General features: G+C 45.1%; 1 protein-coding gene across 4 annotated transcripts; it reads right to left on the bottom strand.

Annotated features, from left to right (window-relative positions):
* Positions 1-1,365: 1,365 nt before the first annotated feature.
* On the bottom strand, positions 1,366-23,649 carry extl3 (exostosin-like glycosyltransferase 3). Of its 4 annotated transcripts, none has more exons than XM_079291373.1 (6): positions 23,501-23,649; positions 7,130-9,738; positions 6,340-6,467; positions 5,427-5,571; positions 5,187-5,315; positions 1,366-4,109 (listed from the first exon to the last, which is right to left on the bottom strand). In XM_079291373.1, the coding sequence occupies exons 2-6, from the start codon at positions 9,263-9,265 to the stop codon at positions 3,900-3,902; spliced, it is 2,748 nt and encodes a 915-aa protein (XP_079147499.1). In that variant the 5' UTR covers positions 9,266-9,738; positions 23,501-23,649; the 3' UTR covers positions 1,366-3,899. The 4 variants fall into 4 exon arrangements, with proteins under 4 accessions (XP_079147499.1, XP_079147501.1, XP_079147502.1 ...); XM_079291375.1 differs by lacking the exon at positions 23,501-23,649 and adding an exon at positions 23,267-23,362; XM_079291376.1 differs by lacking the exon at positions 23,501-23,649 and adding an exon at positions 20,964-21,095.
* Positions 23,650-24,189: the final 540 nt, after the last annotated feature.

Genomic DNA, 24,189 nt, shown 5'->3' on the forward strand with positions numbered 1-24,189 from the left:
ACAGCGCCGCACGCCACCGGTATCAAAGAGCAGCTTCCTTTGCTTGTGTAATACGGATTGAGCCTGTTTCACCGTTCAGCCTTCTGACAACTCAGCCATGTTCATTCATGTAGAAACACGGTGCTTCCCGCTGAGGAGGAATATGCAGAAGCCAATTCCTCCTCCGATAAACCTGGCCGTCTCTCTGAGGACCGAGGCAGCGCCGATAACAGCGGCGCTAGGGCCGGGAATTGAGCTGGAGTGGCAAAAAATATGGATTATTGAATAAAGGTTATAATAATGAAAACGTTATCCAGACGTATGAGGACTCTGGTTTTCTGTTATCATCTGGAACTAAGCCAGTCTTTAACCGTCATCAGGCAAATTAAAATGAGTCAGAAAATCCCCCCAAAGACTTCTGAAGGCTACACAGCCACACCCCATGTCCCAGTGCAAAGTACGAATACCTCCCTCATCTCTCTGCTGGCTGGAGCTCGAGGGCGTGGGATGCATTCTTCTTCTCCTCGTCCCAGTGATGTCACATCTGAACCCCCTCCTCTGGGTTTGGGGCGCTGCAAACCACACCTCGCTCAGTCAGGGACACATTTCTTCAAAGTCAAGTTGTATTCCTTGTAAAAAAAAAAAAAAGAACACAAACCAGATGTCTGGCATTGCTGCCAGATAAACAATTGGCTTTTGCCGGTTGGTAAACTAAGAATCACGAAGTCTGAACTACTAAGAATCTTATACGTACCATTAAACTGAGGCGTGATTGACGTTACAAAGCTGTACACCATTGTCTGTTATGAATGTTGTCGTCACTACCACATTGCATTGTGGGATATTTATGCAGGGGTAGTGTCCAGTGTTTGCATATTGTAATATTTTAAAATAAATAGTATGCAATTTCTGTACTATTATGGTTTCGGACTAGATATAAATCTCACATGGGCCTACTGTTTCAGCATTCTTACTAGTATGTTGGTATGGAATTAAGTGTGTCCCAATATACAGTGTCACATACAATATGCCAAAAATACCAGGGTGTGCCACTGCATCTGGTCACATTGTGCATGAGGCAAGCGATCATGCTTTTCTGACCCAATATGGATCGAATAAACAGGTTTCTTAATAGGTTTTAGAGGTGCTGGTGGGCGATCTTATTTCCTTCAGACGGAAGCAGACTAAGTTAGCCGTTTCAATTCTTCATGCTAAGCTGCTAGCTGTAGCTTCATCTTCGCCTCACAGAAAGTGGTGTCGAGCTTATCAAGCAACCAGCGTTAACTCGACAGGAAAACAAACAAACAAAGGAACAAGGCAGGAATGTGTTTTGCAAAGTCGGAGAAAAGAATGAGGCCATAAGTCAAAGTTTTAACAATGTTGAGTTTTTATTTCCATTAATCTGGCCTTCAACGGTATGTTTGACGCTATCATCAGTCAACATCAGTCTGGCACAGCGTTGCAGGTGGCTGGAGCCTCGCCCACAGTCGTGGATCAGACCCAGGAGCACATCGTTTCACAGCTCCTAACACCGAGCAGGGCCACTGTGGCCTTCCAGGGGATTTGATCCTGCTCTGGGCCACGGAAAACCAGCTGTGCCACAGATCCTGGAGGGGGGGGGGGGGGACCAAGGACTGGAGGACTTTGCCTTCCAACATACCAGCTGACCCCATTTACGCCCCAGGACAGGTTTAGTCAGCCAGGTAATTATGAGGTCCCCAGCGCTTCAGTAAAAGTTTTCAGGTGTAACGAGGTTTTGGAAACAGGCCGGGTTTCTTTTTCCATCTCTGGTGCAGCAGAAGTGTCAATCTGGATTAGTTTGAGCTGTACGGCCATTTGTCATCAGTGTAATTAGGAATTTTGCTCTTCATACATCCTGTTTAGCTAAACAAGCCGAATCAAATATTGTTATATTTCACTGGAGAGGCCCGAGAGCAGCAGCAGCAGCCACCTGGAGCAGGTAGACATTTGGCTTCAAAGACACTTCGCTGCTTGCCAACTGACTGTTGCAGAAGCTCAGTTAACGATATTCTGTTTCAGGTCGACCTTCCTAACAATCGGGTCATCTTGACGTCTATAAAACACATCGGTCTGCTGGAGCGCCGCTCTCAGGTCAGTTAAGTTCCTCCTCAAGCATTCAGTGGCACGAGCGAGTTTTCCTTGGCGAAGAAATAAGCTCAGTCGGGTCGGAACCTCTTTGCGATAAGGAATAAACTACGTCTTGTCATTTTATTGAATGTGTCATCAGTTTTTAAAAAAATCTTTTTTTTAATAATATATTCAATAAATATACAGGAACCATGGACTTATGGGAGTTTCCGTGTCATAAAAGCATCCTCACAGTTGGAACCTTTTTGGAGGCGGGAGAACAATAAAAATACGAAACGTATCCAAATATCTCTTTCTAACGGGAACTCTTTCGGTCGATCTTTTTGTTCAGATTACAGGAATTAAGTCCGGTCAAATGAAAGACTTCGGATGTATAACATGATGGGAAAAGGCTCGACTCCTAAAAAAAGTACCATGCAGAGTGGATGAGGATGTACCAGACTGCACCCTGCAGACTAATGTAAAGCAGCAGACATCGTACCTATTTGGCAAAGAAAACATTCATCAAGCAATGGTACAAAACAAACCAAAGTGAAACAAACACGGCGACACCGTAAAGTGACGTTTCTGTCTGAGCTGGGAAAAAAAAGTCTATACAGGAGACATAACCATGGCGGGACAAATCTTCTTTTAAGACAATAGTTCAAGCTTATTTGGTCTCTGGTGGAGAGTTAGAGGAGAATATCTGGAAACACAAACAGGATGTATGTTAGTGAGCTTCAGCGGTTCTGATGTTGCTGTTAGTTCCTGTTTCACGGTCTGTACATTAAACTTACGACAGATTTCAGAGAAGGCGAAGACAATCTCATCCAACTCTCTGCCTGAAAGCCAACATTTCCTAATATGTCAAACTATTCCCTTTCAACTTTTTTTTTTTAAACTCCATATTCCTAATAGTACATTTAATCTTCCTCATAATTACAACAGATTTTGGCAGCTGTGATTGTTGACTTTGTTGCACTTCAGTAAGGGGACATTGTAACCGTTGATTGGTTAATATTATCACATTGAAACATGACATAGCATCAAAAACAGGCCTCGAACAGTGCACCCTGTCGGCAGAACAAAATGACAAGATGGTGGCTGGTTTTCATGACAAATTTGAGGCATTATGGTGACCGCTGAAGAGAATTCCTTCTTGAGAACGCAACACTCCTAAACATGATTGGGCCGACTCTTCAGTTTAAGGTCCCGTCTCGTTTACAGACGTTCCGGAAAATGTTCGTTCGACAGAGATTGATACATTTAGACATTATTTTTTTTTTTAAAGAAAAAGATTGTTCAATAAAATACTTCTGACCATCAGTGCTTCTATCACGTCCACGTACAAGAAGTACAGTTTGTAACTGTAAAACGGAGAAAAAAGAAGAAGCAGCAGCAACCGTGTGCTGCTGCCACGTTTGCTCTACTTACTGAAACCGTCAACAAGCTGCCTGACACCAGTCTGTCGGTGATTGGGTAACTGATAGCTCCAGTCAGGTGGAGTTTATCGCAGGCCGTTGAGGTGCAAATGACATCTGTAGTGGTTACTGATCGAGCGTGATTGAAGAACATGAAAACGGAGGAGGGACATCCACTGGAAAGGCAGTAGTTCCTTTCAGCTTCTACTCCTCAACTTTTCAGTTGAGTTGTGGATTAGACGACCAAGCCAACAGCTTTTAAAGATGAACTTGTTTCTCACCCCAAACTTTCCTTCGGTGCGTTTATCCATCCGTTCTCATCACTGCTCGCAGTGGGAGCTGCTGGTCTTATAAATACTTCCAGTCCTTCAACCTGCTTTTTGGCTCTTTGCTGGGCCACTCAGCCCGCTGCTAGATGAACTTGAAGCACTTGGTCTTGTCGTGGGGCAAGCGAGTCTTGAACAGCACAGAGTCCACGCGAAACTGTGTGTACAGCAGTGGCATGTAGCCGTACACCTTGACGAAGAAGTTGATGCACTTGTGGCGTTCGTGGAAATGAGAGTCGTCGTGCGACAGGGCCTGAGGGCAGCCGGGGCAGCGGAAAGTCCAGCGCGACGTTACCTAACATGGCCAGAGACAGAGAGAGACAGAGAGACACAGAGACAGAGACAGAGACAGAGAGAGAGAGAGAGAGTTGGTCGGTTATTGGCAGTATTAGTAACCTTTGCCAAACTCGTCATCAGAGATAGCGTTACGGTTGCCAAACACGTTGTCTAGTCCTCATCCTAAAAGGCTTTTTTTTCTTGCGATGGTTAAAGTGAGAACATACTGTGAAAAAGTCTGATCTTCTATTTTACTCGTACCAATAACTAGCTCTACACTACAATAAAACAATGCCGTTTCAGAATTCCCACTCTTTTCTAGAGGTTATTTTCCAGGACATACCCCGTGATGATCTTGTTGGTATGACAGACAAGGATCTACGCCATACACTAATACTGTCCTCTCTGTGAGAGTGTGATATAAAAGATGTGCAGTCTATTCCATGATACAATCAACTCTGGCTGAACACCAAGCTCTCCAGCCACAGCTGATAAATTGTAGTGTTGGAGAATACTGAAGTTAACATTTAAAACTACATAAATGTTGAAGAAAGACAAATATCCCTAAAAGCAGAGTTCGATTGTTGGTAATTCATCACCAGTGATGCATAAAAATCAATGTATTTTCTGTTTTATTTGGGCTAAAAGAGAAATACAGTCCCTCTCTGCATTCAGGCCTCCACATTCAAACTTGCCCCAAATTCATTATTCACAAGGCTGATTCCTAACAGCGAATTGCCGTCATGCAACACTCCATCAAAGCAGACCTTAATTCCCCTCTGAAACACCCCTGAATACTTAAACTAAATCAAAAATAACTTAAACTGAGGGCTGCAATAACATTTCTTGCTCCAACAGCTTCCATGGCTGGATTGCTATAATTATTTGTCTAGCCAATACGCTCAGCTGAACAAATGTCCTTCCGATAAAAATCCAGTGGACAAATCAGGCATAAAGCACCGATTCGATCTTGTGTTTTTGATTTATCATTCGTGTGGAATATTAGATATGTCAGTTTGAGTAATGGCAAGGCTAAGTGGGCAAAAACATAAACACACAGGCCCCTGAGGGGGGCTGCGTGGGCTCCGTCACTGACCTTGATGGGTGGTTTGCGGGTGATGTGAGAGACCAGGAAGTTCATGGCGATGTCCTCGCAGTTTATGTAGTCGTCCACCATGTCCCTGATGGCCTGGGGCATCACGTAGGAGTACAGGTAGGCGTAGTACTACAAAACCAGTAGGGGTAACGAGTGAATGAGACGGCCCAAAAGATCAATTCAGGTGAATGCTGTATGTCTTTTTTTGTTTTTGGAGTGGTGAGGAGTATAAGATCTGACCTTATGAAAGAAAGCAGCTCCTGTCAGCACCATGGAGAGCTCACAGGAGTAGTTGGAGTTGTACAGCCAGGACTGGTGGTTCACGTCCCATGCGTGGTACCTCCCGGGGAAACCCACGATGCGATCTCTGGCCTCACGCCACACTCTGCGAGACACCGCGGAACACAAAGTCAGCAGAATGCCTGATTTCAAACACAGTAATCAAGACGTGACTGGGCAGAATTAATCAGTCTTTTATTGGTATTTGTCCCTTTTTTCTTTAATGGTGATTAGTTTGGTTTCCAAGTGTCTGTCTGTTCACATCCATCTGTTTAAACTTGTAATCTACTGTATACAAGCAATGTGACAACTATTTGCCTCTTGGGAGCAATTAAGTAACCATTCTGTTGTCTTCTACGAGTATATTTAAAACCAAATGGTCTCTCTTGGCTCATATTTACACATAATGGAGCCCAGTAACTGCAGGAAACACTGTGTTTCAGTTAATTAGATACTTGGAGTTCCTTCAACAGACACCGACGACGCATGAAACTTCAAAAAGCAATCTAACGTCTCAAATGTGAGACCACTGAAAAGTCTGAGAGTCAGCTGCTGCGTAATGCTTCCTCTTTGGGCGAGGAATTCTGGGAGCGTTTGAGACAATTGATGTCAAATGACACACACACACACACTTTTAATTGGTTTGAACACGGCCTTAACATTCAGCTTATCGAGCTACAGCATAAGCAAATTAATCATGACTACAAGGAAACACGGTTCCCTTTTATTTTCTGTGGTTCGGTCTCAATCGGTTGGGTCACTCATCTAGTTTAGTTTCGATGTCTCACGAGAGACGAAGCGTTCTCTTATATTTTACTGTATATGAATATATATGAATCCTTTGGGCCGCGTGCATTCGGTCACCATCACTGACCTGAACCCGAACATGATCTCATCGTGGCGGAGATGAGCGTCGTCGTCAATCGACAGGATGGCCTCGGTCTCCACGGCGTCCCAGGGCAGGAAGCGGTTGTTGAGGCTGTTCTTTTCTGTGCGAACGACCTGCGGGCGTAGAACACAACAACATTTCTGTCAGACATTTTTTGTGAGTAGTGAGACTTTAATAAAAATACAAGTGCAGTTGAGTACATTTCGATAAACACGACACACAAGTTGTACTTCTACATGATCTACACAACTGCACTAACAGATCTCTGCTTTAAACTTGTTTGTGACTGCTCATAATTAAACTGAGACTTCAGTAAGACTCATCTTAGCACACAGGTGTTCTGAGGGTGTCATATAATCTAGGTTTACACGTGCCCTACAGAAACAGCTAATATGCTGTAGAAGCTCAGTGCCGGGTAACACCAAAGACTCTCCACGGGATCCATTTCTTCAGCTCCTCTTTCACAGCGCACCACATGTCCCCATCACAAACTAATGGTGTGAATATGAACCACATGAATATTTTATTTTGCAGGGCTTAATTCAAAAAGCACGAATTGTATTATTCATGGGTGTCAGACTCCTTCACGTCTTTTTAGTAAAGCTGCTGGTAATTGGTGCGGACTCCTGCAGAGTTTCAAAGAGGCACCGATGTGATGCGCTTCAGGTTACTTTTTCTTTTAGCACTTCAGAGAGACGGGATGTGACAGAGATGCATCCCTTATAAAATAAACAAACAGCGTTTCGATGAATGCGTGTACATTTGTTGAACTCACCACAATCGGCAGGCCGATGTCTGGCCACAGCAGGTCGTCCGACGGAGGCTTGGGCGAGTTCCACACCACCACTACCTTGTTGAGGTACGGCAGGCCGTTCAGTCTCTCCAGAGAGTTCATCAGAACCTCCTCCCTCTCGTACGTCAGCATCACCACGGTGAATTGTTCTCGGGGCACATTTCCTCCGAGAGCTGCCTGAAACTCCTTCCCCGAGCCTCCCGTACCTCCACCGATAGGCCTAAAACCAGTACCTGAGCCGAGGAATTTGGCTTCGGAGGGCAGCACGGGGTCCAGAGGAGTGTGAGGGAACAGATGGAAAGGCCCCGGGGCCCGGTTCCACGTTCTGTAAGTCTCTGCCGCCGTGTATGTGAAGTTGCGGAGGAAGCGTGGAGAGGCGTAGGGGGGCTCTGTCTCGACAGGACCCAAATCCAGATCCCCATTGTCGGCCAGGTTGGCGTCTGTTCCTGCCATCTTCCCCGCTTTGTGGGGGATCTCGTGGGCGGGCTCTTCTTTGATGGGCGCAGCAGGAACCTGGATGCTGGTTCGGATGCTGGCCAGGAGGGTGTTCAGAACATTCTCCGTGGTGGAGAAGTAGGTCTCCCACAGAAAGCGGCCCTGACGTCTCATCGCCAACATGTCGTTGTCTGATAGGCTGCGGAGCAGGAAGTGCAGCTCTGTGACGCGAGGCTTGGGGACTATAATGGCTGCTTCACTCCAGCGGATAAACTGGTGGTATGGTAGTCTGGAGTGGTCCCCCAGCACAACCGGAATGGTCCCTACCTCAAGGGCCTCGAAGAGCCTCATCCCGCAGCCCGCTGAGGCCACCAGCTGTCCGTCCCCTGGAGCAATAACCAAGCCAAAAGTGGAAGCCTTGAGGACCTCAAGCCTGTCCTCCCTCTCTCCACAAAGAGCCCACTCGGTCGGCAAACACGGCTGTGGGTTCTTGCAGGTGAACTCCACCAGCACCTGATCCAAGTGGCTGTCCTGCACCGCCTTTAAGGTGCCGACGATGCGATCGTCGTAGTCGGCCGGTGGGTCTCCTTCCATTTCCTCCTCGAAAGACTGAGGCGGCGCCTCCTGTAAGCTGCTCCTCAGTGACTCCACCCTCTCCCCCTGGAAGGTGAAGAGGTACTTCCTCTTTACGGGAACTTGAGGGGGCACTTCCAAAAAATTGGGCTCCGAGAGGGCGTGAACCAGCGGGGAGACGACCAAGTCAAAGCCCTCGCGGTACTGCTGCTCCAGGAAGGTGGACTGAGCGACCGCCGCCCGGCCTGTGCTCACATTGTACAGGAAGTTCTGCGTCATGGACTTCCTAGAGAAATGCACCAGTACATGATTGTGTCCATCGGACCTCCAGTGAGGGAGAGCTTTTAGCTGCTTCTCCAGCTCTGAAGGAGACGGCGGTGGGGCGGAGGACTCTTGCAGCTCTCCTACCAGCACCAAATACAGACACGCAACGCTGGGGTTATCGGTTATATAAATGTTGGTCTTAACCGATGCCGCAAAGGCCTGCTTCACCAGCGGGTCGAGATAATCCGCCCATGGATAGGAGCTTGTGTCATAGACGTACACGGGAAACCCAGAAGTAAGAGGGCAGCGCGCATAGTCGAAGCAGGAGCGCAGGCGGCAGGAGCGGGACGACTTGGGTGGCGGCAGTCCCGGGTCTTCCTTGTCTGGCAGCAGCCTGACCGGTAGTGATAACTTGGGCTGGTTCTGGGCCATCAGTTCTTTATAGGAATGCTCCGTCTGGCTGATAACATTCTTCAGCTGCAGCAGATCCTGCTTGGCGCTGTCGATGCTCCGCTTGCAGGCCTCGATGCGCAGGTTGAGCCGGGCGATCTCCCCGTTGAGCTCCTGCCTCTTGGCCTCCAGCTGCAGCAGCTCCTCGCTGACGGACTCGCGAATCCGGCACAGGTCCTGCACGTGTTTGGCCTCGCACAGCTCGCGGCCGGGCCGCGGCCCGAAGATGCGCTTGTCCGGACCCCCGGCTTCGTCGATGGTGGTGAGGTAGTAGTGGGCGATGAGCGGGAAGAAAACCAGGATGAAGAAGAGCATGAAACTGAGCCAGGTGAGACGCACGCGCCGCAGCACCCACGGCTGGCCGCCGGCACCCCCCCCACCGCCGTTACGCTGCATTGTTGACTCTCTCAGTCTGCTCCTCGCCCAGCCAAGGAACCGTTGCAATGGGGATCAGCAGCAGCCATGATACCACCTCGTCAGCAAGGTACTGGAATGGATACTAAATCATCAAAGCTGGGCTGTGGCTCCGTCCTTGCGTGAAAGTCATCCGAGGCTCTTTACCTCCTGTTAAGAGTCCTGTGGGTATCGGCAAGAGGTTCAGCCTCACCTGTATTCTAATATGTACTCTGATGCGTTACTGCCCACACAAACCAATGCCATTTCTGTTGCGACGGTTCCAATTCTTCCAAATCTATGTCAGCAAACAGTCCCGCGTCTCGAGAGGGGTTCCCCTCGATGGTTGATGAAGGGAGGGCATGGCTGCTCACAGCGCAGTGAGATAGCCGGTTGGGACAGTTGCTTCTATTTGGGTTGTGCTCATTTTTCTGGCCCCTTGTCAGGAATCCCTCTGGAGGTGGGGCTTCTGAAATCTAGGAAACATAGGAGACAATAACAGGAAAAAAAGAGAAAATTTGCAAATTATTATCTGTACATCAAAGTGACTGCTAATTAACTACAGGAAAGAAAGAGCTGGATTTAATAGGTGGAACCCACAAAGCAGTCTTATTTCTTGTCCTAAAACATCTCTCAAACCTTCAAGCTACTTTCAGTGAAGCAAACCTGTGATACGGCCTGGATGTTGGACCGTCTTCTGAAATGCGACACGGCCCTGAGATGAGGTCCACAGCAGCGTTTATTTATACTCAGGCTTTCCATAGTCAGCCACCGTACATGTTTCTTTGTAAAACAAGCTCTGCAGCTCATCCACTGCATTATGTGCACGATTGCTTAGTCTAGGAAAAATCCTCAGTATGCTGCAGAATACCAGAGGGTGAATCTTTTTCTTTCTACACACACAGCAGGCGAGCAAACACCACCATCACCTCCAGCAAATCTCATTAAAAGGCTTCAAATTACTGAGCATCCCCAATAACTGTCCATCTTACAAAGTGATGTGGCTCAGGCTTTTACAAAAGAAACCACCCACAACTTCTGATGCAGACTACTTCACTGCTGCCAGTTTCATTACAAAGTTTTCAAGATGCTCCAAAAGGCCAACGGAGGTGAGCTTTCATGATATCATGGCGTAGGTCCCCTTAAACAGGCGTGAACGTCACAGAAAGAGTCTTACGTCGGGGAGCATAATTAAAATTTCCGCACAGATCGTTCCTTTCCACGAGCAGCAGGGAGCCTGCATTCTGAGCTCCACAGCTTTATCAGAGCCCGGAGGATGTTCGACAGGCCAAGTGCCAAACAACCCTTATCAAACACCGCGCTATCCCCACAACGCCGAGCGTGAGCCTTGATGCAGCAGCGCCGTTCAGCGACACGGTCGCAGAGGCGAAAAAGGGACGCAGGTGGTGTTTACCTTTTTGCAGACATAACAGCTCCTCTTGATAAGGATTTTATTCCCACGACTGGTGGATTCAAACCCTCTGCGGTTGTAACGTTTTCATTACTGCCGGGTTAGATCAAAATGTAGACAGATGCCATCTTTAAAACAAACGTAGCGGGGGAAAAAAAGCCATCTCTCATTCTGTCTCAGTCAAGTAATAATTTATCCACGCTGCCTCCAGGGAACGGGCACTTCTGATGTTTAGAGATTATTTTCTCTCCCCCGACTCCTGAAAAACAGCATCTTGCTACACAGCTGGCGTGTGTGTGTGTGTGTGTGTGTGTGTGTGTGTGTGTGTGTGTGTGTGTGTGTGTGTGTACGCCTGTCAAGCAGAGGAATGTGGAAAGGTACTGGCCAATCACATGGCAGGCACGTGATTTCCTCTTGCCTAAAATGACCGCCATCCTGCTGCTACTTGTCTCCTTGTAGCTGCATGTCTGAATGCACCTTAAACCTTCCATACTATCCGGCTGCATGATGTTAAACCTCACGAATACAACGCAGTGTCTTTTTATGACTTGCAACATTTTCAAAACACACCTCTGCCTACAGTTTCTTTTTCGCAGTAGGATTGAAACAAACTATTTTTTTTTCATCATTCCATGAATTTCCTGATTATTTTCTCAATTAACGGAGTCGCTATTTTGACGGTTAATAATAAAAACATTAATTCACCAGACCCCCCCAAGGTCGTCACCTTCTTTATTTTGTTCAAACAATAATACAAAACCAATGATATAAAACATTTGAGAAGCTGAGATCTGATAATGTTCTTCTTGACAGAAACGAACAGTCGAATATCAAATTATTTTTCAGTTTTTATGGTGAATCCTTCAGTCTTAAAAATATGAATGCTCATCGCTATTTCCAAGAGCCCAAAGTCCCGTCTTCAAATGTCCAAAACCCAAAGATGTTCAATTTACCATGATGTAAAAAAAAGAAAAAGCAGCAAATCCTCACATGGGCGAGGCATTTTCCTTTGACAAATGACGTTAACGATGAATCTATTACAGCTGATGAATTGTTGATTGATTTCCTCGCCGTCGACTAATCATTTCAGCCCGAGTGTATACGTTTGATTTAAAAAGGTCACAGATTCAGCGCCACACAACAACAACTGAAACTTCAATCATTTTACAGTTGTGTTTCCAGCAGCACTAAGCATGAATACTTCTGGATTATCGGGATACATCTGCAATTTAAAGACACTACCACACCATTAACAAGCTACTGACTAGAGGCCAGCTTTGCCAGAAACAGTGACCCGGGTTAACATTAGATAAGATGCTCTGGCCCTGAACAGTACCTACAGGCCAGAGGGTCTTTAGTGGAGCTAGACAGGAACATGTAGTCACAGCTCCCAGGACACGCGACCCTCTGAACGCTGACCCTCGTCCTGCTGCTTCGTGATGTGCCCGAGGTGCAGAGTGACCGAGTGGCGGCTATCGCAACAGTCTGATTAATTGCTGCATGACTGGCAGTGTCACAGGAGTAATGGCAGACAGAGATGTTGGCAAACGCTGTTGCTGGGCCTAATCCGGAGCAAACAACACGCTGGTTTATAAAGTTCTGCTTCTGGGAAACGGCGCAACACACACACTGATAGAAACTAAATCTCAATCTCTTCGGTTGTAGCTTTCTAATCTGCAGAATGTCTCCTCTCCGCTGCAGCCGGCTTAATCGGACTGCTGTCTGCATGGAAAACACACAGGGAAGCATTGATCGCTCTGGATTTACTTTGTGAGGGATCAATGATGATGCCGCCATGCTCTCTGAGAGAGTGAGAGTGAGAGTGAGAGAGTGAGAGAGCGACCCGCTCGTCCTTGCTGTTAACCTTTCACAACACAGTCTGCATTAACGATATTAAAATGAAGCCACAGGGGAAAAACAGATGTTCCAATGCCAAATTTTCTTCAGTGTACCGGTAGTACCAATCGGATACCAGTGCATCAAAAACAAAAAACTGCTTACCCCGATCCAGCATTTTCAGCTGTGTCGGAGGCATTTCTGATATCATAAATGAGGCGCTTCATCTTAATTGAAGGTGCTGGACGTATCAAAAAGCTCCAACTGGTACCAGAGCAACTCTAGTATGGCTGCAGGGAACAATTAACACATTTTATATTGTTCTTGGTAAATGTTTTTGCCAAATTGAATTACATCCTTGCATACGATGACTAATCTCTGTTTATCACACTGTAAATATTCCATTGCTCACACTGAAAATGAATACACATACGATGTACGATCAATCCCCTTTTCACACGGCTAAATCCTGCAACACCTTCAAATCAAGGGATCCGTAGGCGAAGCTAAAGCACAGCCGCACCACCGATGACCCAGCAGCACTGAGCAAGCAATGACTTAGTCAGCAAATTACCGGTGAGGCCTATGAATAACGCGGCCTGTATTAGTCCAGCGGCCTGTATTAGTCCAGCGGCCTGTTACTTTGATTTAGGAGGTATGGAAACTGACGAGTTGCATTTAACGCAGGTTTTAGTCTCAATAAAGATAAAGTTCTTCAGTCAGAGAGCGTGAGAGAATGTTCGGTTTGCAGGCACTCAGAGATGCATCGTGTTGGGATTAATACCAAGAAGATTTGGGCAGAATATCTTCACCCGAAGTCAAAAGAACAACGTGTCGCAGGTGCCGAGCTCAGAGCCCCGAATGAAGCAGTGAGACGCCAAGTTCCAGTTCCCAGACATTTGAGGGCAAGCGCTTGTATGAATGTTTGAACAGTCTCTCTGCACACCGGCTTTTCTGGGGCAGTCTTGAAATTCCTCGCTGAAGAAACGAGAACGGAAATGACATCAAACTATAAAACGAGCTTTTACAACAATCAACGCAATTCCAGGGGTCGCATCTCGTGTGGGGAAGACGGGGAAAGGCTGCAGCAGCTTGTGAATATTAAAGTTTCTGACATATCTTGCCACAAAACAGAGTGATGGCGTTTGGTGTTTTTTTTCCACGTGTCTGTGAGGCATCTGACTGAGCTTTTGACAGATAGTAAGATGAAGTGAGGGATTTAAAAAGGCTGACGGCGAGATCACACAGCTTGTATTTTTAATAAGGCCCCGGCTAGCATGGCTCAAAGATGGAAGGTACCGCAAGGAATGAAATATTAAGAAGATGGAGCTTTAAATTTTCTTTTAATGTCTCAAGAAGAAATATCTTCCTCTAATGATAAGACTGGCTCTAAGAGTGATTTCCCACACTGAATGCTCTCTTCCACTGCTTAACGTACGACTCGCTGCTGTATCAATCTGAAAAATGAACAACAAACAAAGACAAACCGTCATAAAGCAATCTGTAATTTGTTAGACGGCCTCCTTCATAATCAATTAGTCTGTTTGGGCGTCCTAAGTGCAAACACTGAATCTTTTTCTTAGTTTCCTCATGCTAACAATGACAAAGCTAACATCTTATTTAAGTACTGGACAAACTGATAGTTTGACCTGATGATGTTGTACTTTGTAGGTTTAAATATCCTGTTTTTACTCTTCAAGTTTTCAAAAAAGTGCAACATTTTGAGCCCAAATTGTCTCTTCATCGAGTCTTTGGGAAGCACAAATCCCCAAAAAGTGTTTGGACATTTGGATATTTCAATGAAAAACAAATACTTGAACCTTTGTGATGCCACTAGAGCTCAGCAGGACTCATCCTCTGGGGACCATGAATGTATGAACAATATATTATGGCAATTTACTGAACAGTTGCTGAGATATTTCAGCCTGGACCAAAGTGGTGGACTGACCGAATGACAGCGATTGCCATCGATCCAGAACACTGCTGCTAACGTTCTCTCATTCCATTCATGGATCTGAGACACAACATGGCTGAGCCCATATGTGCCACGAGTACCAGTACATCCGAACCACATGGTCTAAAAGAACGCTGCCAAAGACAAAAGGTCTCTCTGTGCCGCGTTAGTTGAATAACTTTGGACAAAACAAGAAACAGGACGTCTTCACCTTGTGCTTCAGGCTCAGACGTTTCCTTTTACATATTCATTAGTTGCAGCCCTGTGCTCTACTCCAAGTAGAACAGAGACACCAGTAACAAATAAACGAAGCATGTGAATGTTTTAAATCCACAACATACACCGCTGTAGCTGACTGCAGCAGTGATCACACGGGCCTCTGGAGGTGATGCTGCTGCACTCCAGAAACTCATCACGGCTGCTGGGACTCCAGGCTATCCTGATGCATTTCCCCCCTTCAGGGGCTTCTGGCTCATCGCGCTTCGCAGACAACCCTTCAAATAATTAATTGTGATTTCATGGAGAGGATCGAGGTAGGGCACTCCCCATGGAGGTGATGGGGAGGGGGGGGTGGAAGCAGCTGCAGGGGGAAGCAGAGTCATAGGGTTTGTGTGAGTGGAGCAGCTGTTTCAGCCACGTATCACAGCTTATCTGCAGACGGCTGACTGAGCCATCTCAAGGACTTTATTATTTTATTTCACGAGTAACAGAAGTGCCTGTAGGGCCGTGGAGTCGTTCTCAAAGAGTTAATGGAAAGTCAGGGAATGTGGGTCTTTTTTTTTAGATCTAAGAATCTAAGAGAGCGAAACATGTGATAGTTGGTGCTGAAACAATTAGTTGGAATGCAAATAAATCTACAACCATTATGATGATTTACTTATTTATTTCTTCTGTCACTTATATTGATAACAGGTGCAGTGAGGGAGCCAGATGTTTATGGAGATTGGGATTGCACATTTTTAACAATTCCCTTGCATTTTAGAGTTCATAGGGTCCGCAGATGGATATTCCAGTGTTGAGAAACCTGAACACGATGACTGATACTCGGATTGAAACACACCTCCACCAGGTTTATGATCGATGTCTGCAATGGCAACCTCATGATGACATTTTCTCGACATTCCACCAAGAGGAGGCCCTGGTATTGTGCATGCCGGCTCACTGACTAGCTCGTTGGGACACTTAATGGAACTCAGCCATCGTTAATGTTACCAGTTTCACCAGTGTGCATTCTTCATTCTTTTTATTACGTTTTAGATTTGTCCTTATGTGCTTTCTTGAGAACTGAACACTTTGCCATACAGGCCAAATTAAAGAGATTTAGTTCATTACAGTTTAAATAACGGCATTAAACTTGAACCTGTATCAGCACTGAAAGCTTCCCAGTGATGCTGGAGGGTGCTGCTTCCTGCTGCTCCTCTAATGATCCAATATGGCTGAAGAGAGGACAGCGAGGTTATGATCATCGGGAGTATTTGGTACGGTGATGACACGGCGCACGATTAAAGCAATTAAAGTCGCCGTCCGCGTGGACCACTTCCTGCTCGGTGCAAAAATATGAGCGTGTTCACCTTCATCTCTCAGAGAAGACAAAGACACACGGAGGCAGACGGGGAACGCACCCTTCACTGGAAACAAACATCACACGACGCGTCCGTGTATTTAGAACTTTTCTGAATACCATTTTGCAGGGCAGAGACAAAGAGAGGTAGCCAGATAAAGAGAGAGAGCGAGAAGGAATGAGTTCATAATGACAGATGGGCCTGGGTGCCTCCCAACCTCCAAAGCTCCTGCAATATGACAAAGATTACACAGGAGAGCAATTCAACAAAAAAAAAAAGAAAAGGTGTCCATGTCCTTGCGGGGGGGGGGGGGGGGGGGGGGGTGGTTCGACTTTTAAAAGCCAGTCCAAGGTAAAAGAGAAACAAAATGTACCCGGATAATTCTTCGGGCAACTTTATCACAACTGTCGACCGATCTGTCAGCATCTTCAGAGACGAGGCTCCGTGTTCGTAAGAGCTGGGAGGGTCACTGAAGCCTCTGCTGTGGAACAAGCTGCCCCCCCCACCGCCACAGGGGTGAGGCGAGCAGAGACTCACTGCGTTGGTGAAAAGCTGAGTGTGACAGCCAATTAGAGTCAGAGCAGACGTACAGACACACAGGACTCCCTCCGTTTTCAGCACACAACAGCTCGCACTTTGCCAATGAGCGCCAACTGCTGAAAAAAACAACCTCTAAATGGGATACATTTTTAATTCTTGCTTGCTTTGTCCTTTGCCAGAAACTCACAATAGGCAAAAATTTAATTATTATTTTTGATTTCCCAAAACTGGTTCGTTAGCGTTGTTACTTTGCTCCTCCCTATAAACAAAGGACAGGGTTAGCTTGAAGCTCTTTCATTTAATTATGGCTTTACCTCTTTTTTTTAAAGTCAAATAAAATGTTGCACCGAATCTATTTTAACCAAAGTGCAGTAAAAAATTGTAGATTTCAATGTTTAAAAAAAACAATTACATTTGCCCCAGGATGGCAGTCTGCTCGTCCACAGAAGAGGGAAATAAAGAGACGTGAATGTGTTTCAGTTACAGACTGAAGCTGCAGATGTCAATGAGTTCAGTGAGCGGACTCCAGGAAACATTCACCACTAAGTCTTCCTAACGCGGTGGGAAAGGCAGCGTTTGACGAGCATTTCTTTGCATCTCCAATTCCTGCACAGTCTGGTTGTACATGTATCTTTTTTAAGCTGCGTCGGTGATTGAATACATCAAGTTCACTGCAGCGGAGAATCTGAAGAAACCTCTCTCTCTCTCCCTCTCTCTCGGTGAAGCAACACCGAAGGTAAATTCAAATAAAAGGCACACTATCCACCACATCCTGTCTTTCTATGTATAAGTAGGATACACAAACTGTTTAGAAGAGCACACGGAGGATGGGAAATCAGAGACGCAACTGAACCTCCTCATCTCTATTTTCTTTATTTCCTGAAGCAAACTCAATGAGCATTAGCTCTGTGGTTAAGATCCAGTATAAAACTGGCACTAAATTCTCAGGTGGAGATTTAGAGGAAAGGATTGTTGTCACTACTTCAATGCGTTTTATACACATTTGAGAACCAGTTCATGGGTAAAATAACCAGCAATGAATGTCTGAGAAGTCAAGGTGCACCACAATGATGTGAAAATCTGATAGGAATCCAATACTGCCACAAAGCAGTCCTGCCGTGGCCCAACAAGGAGAGATGTTAATGGTTTGGATACCACGGTATAAATTATGTGGCAAAATCTCTCACTAGGGACGTCGTTGAACAATCGATTAGCAGTTAATTGCGTTAACAATTTAACCGATTCAAGATATATTTACTGATAATGTAGACGAGGCGTGAAGACGAGGGACGGGAGGTGTGACTGCCAGAAAATGAAGTGTAGATTTGCTGTGGCGTGCAGTTGCGCCACAAGGTGGAGCTTCTTACCCTTTAATGATTGAGTTTTTTGTTTTGTGATTTGTAAAGATTCACAAATCAAACGCACCTCCATGCCCTCCGCAGAAGAAATGAGTGGCAGCGTGCCTCGCCCTGCTCACTGAGGTTCCTCCCGTTGATGAACTCCGTGGCACACAGTTGAGAAAATTCCACAGAGTTGTTGTTGTTTGGTGGCTGCACAGTTTAGCTATCCGAGGCTAACGCTAAACTAGCATCTTGAACAGAAGCAGCTGCTCGTTTAACTCGGGCTGAGTCTGAGATAGCAGGACTATATTACACACGCTTCCAACAACAACAAACAACAAAAGTGATCAACTGTGTGAGCGACACACTCCTGCTGGGTATGAATGCATTTGAGCCGTGGCAGTAAATGGACACATAAAGCGACGTCATCGTTTGTCCCTGGAACATCTGTACAGAAGCTAGGCTAACGTTAGCTACAGTAAAACTAGTCAGACTGGGGTAACCTGGTTTACATTTATTTGATAACATTACAGGTATTTACTGTTGAAGGCTACAGCAATTTTGATTGAATGTTAATTGTTAAATACGTCCAACACATCTAGTCTGATCTAATTAATATCCTCCAATAAAGCTTGAAGTTTCCGTTTGCTGAGTAACACTGAAGAACACAATCGTCATTATTTTGAGTTTTTTAGTTTATCATTCAAGCAACTTGGTGTTTACCTCCTGTTCTCATGACTCCTAATGTAACCGTCTCTGATTTTGCATTGAACATATGTCATCATGACAGTGGTTAAACATTAACGATTACCTGATTATTACAACTCGACAGACACCATACTTTAAAGGGTAACATACCCAGTACATCCATGAACCGGCTTAATGTGACTGAGCACATTGGGGAGACTGGGGACAAATAAAACAAACGTCAACCTCGGGATCACTATGTGGTGGTGAACAACCGTCTACATATGAGAGAGGCCAACAGCTGTTGTCACCTGTTATCATCTTCACTCAACATCTTGTCTCACAGATAAAAGTCTGCCACATTAAACGAACATGTAAAAATAACATCTCAGGGCCCCGGCATTGAGCGTTTACATGGCTTACAGGCACAGGTGAATGGAAGAGAGACATCGTTAGTGTTATGACATACACTTGTGTTTTTCCTGCTCTAATTCGTCCAAAAGTCGACTGTGAAAAAAGCCTATTCAGAACAGACCTCCCCCCCCACCCACCCTCCAGTTTGTCCTCAAGTACACCTGCTGGTTTGCAGGCAGCAACGCTCCCTCACTTATTTTTTCTCAGTGTGGTATTACATCTACAAATGTCAAAAAATAAGTTACTGAGCCGTTTCTCCTCCATCTGCCCTCAAAAACGTCCGCCGAGCGCTCTCAGCAGCCTGCAAATGGAAGAAAGACTCCGAATATTTGCCTTGACGACTGACTCTAAATCTGGAGGTCTCTGCCAATCCCCTCTCCCAGCATTAACAACCGCTCTGTTACGGCCCCGCAACATCAGCCATTTGGTTTAATCCAACACGGCTAGTTTGTAATCCACGATAATCAAAAAATAGCCTACGTCTGAGTAACTCTGAGAAGTAAGTAAATCCATCGAGGACTGTCCTCATTCGGTAATAAGGCCGATTTAAACATTTCACTTTGATGCTGCTTGCATAAATATCTGAAAAGTCAGGGGCAATTATTTTGTCGAAACTGTTTTGAAAGGATGAACTATTTGAGTTTAAAAAAAGAAAAGTAGTGACACAGCTGACACATGACAACTGAATAACTTACAGTACATTGACATCATGAGCGAGGCATATGGAGAAGTACACGCTCTAGATATTTTTGGCAGATTGCACTAAATAGTATAGTTTCTGCCATTTCATTTTTTTATGGTTTTTATTATCTTATTAATCTCTGATTAGCTTCACAATTAATCGTTCTAATATTTAGTCTATGAAATGTCAGAGAAGAAATGTCCATCAGAGGTGAAACGTCTTAAAAAGTTTTATTATTCAATTATATAACAATATATTAAAACAACATAACACAGGTAGAACCAGCTAATCCTCAGTTTTTCCTTAAAAGATGACAAACTATTCTTAAAAAGCTCATCGACGATCACCAAAATTGTTGGTGATCTGTGTTTTTTTTAATCTATCGGCAAATTGTTTTGGCTCCACGATCATAAGCTTCATTGAAACATTGTAGTTATAAAATCCTTCCTCCTTCAACCTGGCTTCCCCCTGCACACACTTTCCAGAGAAAACCGCTAAATTAACACAAACGCTGAAATCCTGCCGTCCTAACAAATAAATCCTCTTGTTATCTCTCCATAGCAGCGGCAGCAGCCTCGCTCGCCGTGTCCTTCTGAGAGCTCTTCCTCCCCCTCCAGTGCATGCTGGCGTCGACTCAGCCCGACAACAGCTGCCAGAACCCCACGAGCGTCGTCCCCCAGACACTGATGGATTGTGGGAGGGGAGCCAGGGTGATTAGCCCCCCCTGACACCAGAGAATTATTTGCAATGTACCACCCCAAAAGACATTGCACCTGAGAGTCAGCGCAGGGCTTCCAGTCGTGTTGTTAGCGGCCATTCGACCGTACAAATTCACTGAGCTTGAAATCGACGTGTCAAACAACAAGTGGCAAGTGTGTGATTTGTTTAAAAGAAAGTACTGACAATCTAAATATCCACTTCGCCCTGCAGCTAAGTTTATTTTTACCGTCACTTACCTTCAACTTGACAGTGACATGCACTGACTAAAGCCCACTGGAGGGAGGCAAATGGTGCTTCTATTTGAGGAAATATATATCGCTGCTTGGAAAATGAATTAGCTGAGAAATCCTACTGCTCGACTAGCAGTCATGGCAGACAGAGCTGCTGTTTGCTTACTGTGCAAAAAGTAAAACTAGTCCTGCCATCTCTCTTCTTCCCAGCGTTTCTCTGCTCCGACTGCTCTGCGCTGCCGCATCTGTTCATTCACGCCATTCAGTTCTCTCCTGCGTATCGCAATCACAAAAACAACATCTTGCCGTCATTCAATAAGCGTACAGAGCGATCTGTCCGAGGTTGATGCAGCCCAACTCCTCCTGGCTCTCAAAGCAGATGTTCATTAGAGAAGAGGAGCTTCGGGGACACTCGGCTGTTCGAGTGGAATTAAACCTCACCACTCTGTCGGACCGTTTGACAGAATGCAAGTCGAGAGTCGGGCAGCTCGAGTTGATGATTCATCCAGACCCTCGTTACAAGGACGTGGCAATTAATGGCCGAGCCTCAAAGTTCAACAGCACAGACAAATTCTTCTCACTCTGGACAGTGAAACTTTTATCGGAATAACATCACAAATCAGGGCTGCAATAAAGAAGCATACTCCATCCCTGACACCCCTGCTGTTCGTGCTTTGACAATTCTACATGTGTTCCATGTCCATTAAGAGTAGAAGGATTCATTGATGAATCTTAGGCCACGCCCACACCTGTTGTGGACCGTTATCAGATGAGGCCTTATATCTCACTGTCTCAGGTGCAACTACTGACATTAATAATGGATGCACTTCATTTACACCTGCACTAACTGACTGTACTCATAAAGTCATATTAATGCATGCTGTGGTCCAACATAACAGGGGGGTTCAAATCATACATTTGTTTATGTATTAACAAGGTGATAATTATAAAAACATACGACGGCTTTTGGATAGAGCTACATCAACTGAGTTTGTGTTAAATCATATCTCTAAAAAAAAAACCCCTTTGCTTAGTTCACTGTTTACAAACTGCATTACATACACCAACGACAAACACCCATCTGAAACCAAACCACGGCTAGCATCTGCTGCGATACGTTCACAGACCGCAGCACTGACTTTACGACAAAAACTACAATCCACACCACTGTCTGAGGTAACACAGACACTGATCTAATAGTGCACGAGAAATATAGCTGACAAGAGAACTAAAAGAAATGATGAATGTTAGAACGGGAGTGAGGAAAGAACATGCGATCCAGACAGTGATTCATCTCGACATCTTTGACATCAGATGAATATTTTGTGTTCCTTCTTAGTTTTCTCTACATCATCAGATTCAGGACATATGTTCATGCTCAGCGACTTTATGTTCCCACCAAGTTGCAGATAATAAATACATACAATGAAATTGACTCGTATATTGAACTCATTATCTGTGATTTATTGTGTGATTTGACAAAAGCATCCTCCTGTCAAGTAAAAAAAAGCACAAATCATGCTCCGATGACGCACACAGCCACAAACACACAGCTGTGGTGTGACCGCCGTGAAGTGATTGACTTTGGGCTCAGAAATCGTAGTGATTTACTGGTTACTGAAACGTGTCATAAAAGCAATGCCCCTGACAGGGAACCTCAGTGTCCCCACTAAGAGCCTAAGCATTAAGCCATAATAGAGGCTACTGGGGTGCATTTCCCAAAACTACAAGAGGCTGGCTCATGCCATTAATCTCTTATTCTCTGGATTGCTGTGACGCAGCCGTGCAATAAATCATATCTTCAGGTAGGTTGTAATGGTCCAATTTTGGGTGTTTCTGATATTTAGTCAACTCTCATTTATATTAGGGACAAAAAAGACAAAATACAACTTATTCTTTTTACATTTTAAACTATATTATACGGAATCAACACAGTATGAATGAGCAAAGTCAAAGAGAGCAGGAATACCTGATGATCTCCTCTATGCAGAGTAGATCAAATACATTATTACAGTTATTGCTACCTTGCTCAATGGCAAAGGTACAACATGACTGACAGAGCAGAATGTCAAACGTGTTCTCCACATTCTCAGAGACCTTAACCTTTGTCCGACCACAGCAAACAGAACATCCATTTCCAAATTCTTAGCCTTATAATGGAGTCGTCATTATTAATCGCAGTATTAACAGTGATCGTGTATCACCATGTGTCACAGAAAACAATCGCCTGTGTATAAAAAAAAAAAGAAGCATGTTGACTCAACAAGATGCTCATCGTGGTTTTCTTAATTGTTTAACATCATCATGCCAGTATTTATGCTTGCCAATAATCAAGTCGACATTTAATTTTATGAATGGAGTTAGGCGTGACATTTTACTCGGTATAAAAGAGCGGCACGTTACGGGGGTTGTGGGGGGGGGGGCCCACATTAAAGAATATGTTTAGATTCCCAACATGTATGGCAGTCACATGCAGACTACAAATAACGTCGGTCTGTGTCATGCAAGTTAACATCGCTTTGGTTGACGTGTGCCTCAGCCCGTGATCAAAGCAAAACAGACTCACGACTTGCAGCGGCTCCGGGAGAACGACACAACTGCACGAAAGTCTTGATACAAACTACCAACCTTTTATATTCACACCTGTTAGAATATCCCGCATTTAAAACACAACGAGGACAGTGGACACCACGACTATTGTGTTGGTTATGGTCCGGCGGGGAGTTGCAGGGGGAAAGACACAAGGGGCCATATGTCTCATCTGGCCAATTAGCTAGCCTGCTAGCGAGCACACGAACATCACAAAATGCATTTGCTCTCAACTACACTGGCAGACCAGCGTTAGCTTCGGTCGCTACTCACCCCATCAGGAGAGTCGAGGACGCCCTAAAAAACTGAGTCACAGCCGCGTGGCACGTTTGTCAAACCGTCAAAAACCCTGCTGTGCTGAATCTAAACGACTACAGTCACCGGACAAGCCTGCGGTGTTGCTGCGTTTTTCGGTTCGCACCGCTCACAGCACCATTAAAAGCTGCATTGTTGGAGCGACGGCTGCACAAACAGCGCCGACAGCGCGCCGCAAAGACTTGTGGGAAACGGTGTTTAATAAACGTGTCGCTCAATTACATGAATTATTGGGGGAAATGCTCCACCAAGTGGTCAACGTGAAAAACAAATAGATGTATTTATCATTATGAGGTGTGTGGGAAATTGTATCAGAAGAGCTTGCTGAAACTCAGAAATATCATATTGAAGAAATGCACTTGAACTTAACATAAGGCATGTGGTATGAAACTAATGGAGCCTTTATTTTTTAAATGGCAGAACATTTTGTAATTCTCACTCAGAATATATCGAAAAATATAAATGACCAAGTGAGATACAGGATCTGCTAATAGGTGCTAATGTCCAAATGTAAGAGTACAGAAACAACAATCTTCTGTTTGTTAATATTAAGCAAAACATAACTTAGTTATTATCTGTTAGAAATGTGTTATTAGTCCACAACTCTAGCTTGACAGACCATCTTCATCTTGCAATGTCTTAAGGAC

Source organism: Melanostigma gelatinosum (genome assembly GCF_949748355.1).
Source record: "Melanostigma gelatinosum genome assembly, chromosome: 19".
NCBI classification, from domain to species: Eukaryota; Metazoa; Chordata; class Actinopteri; order Perciformes; family Zoarcidae; genus Melanostigma; species Melanostigma gelatinosum.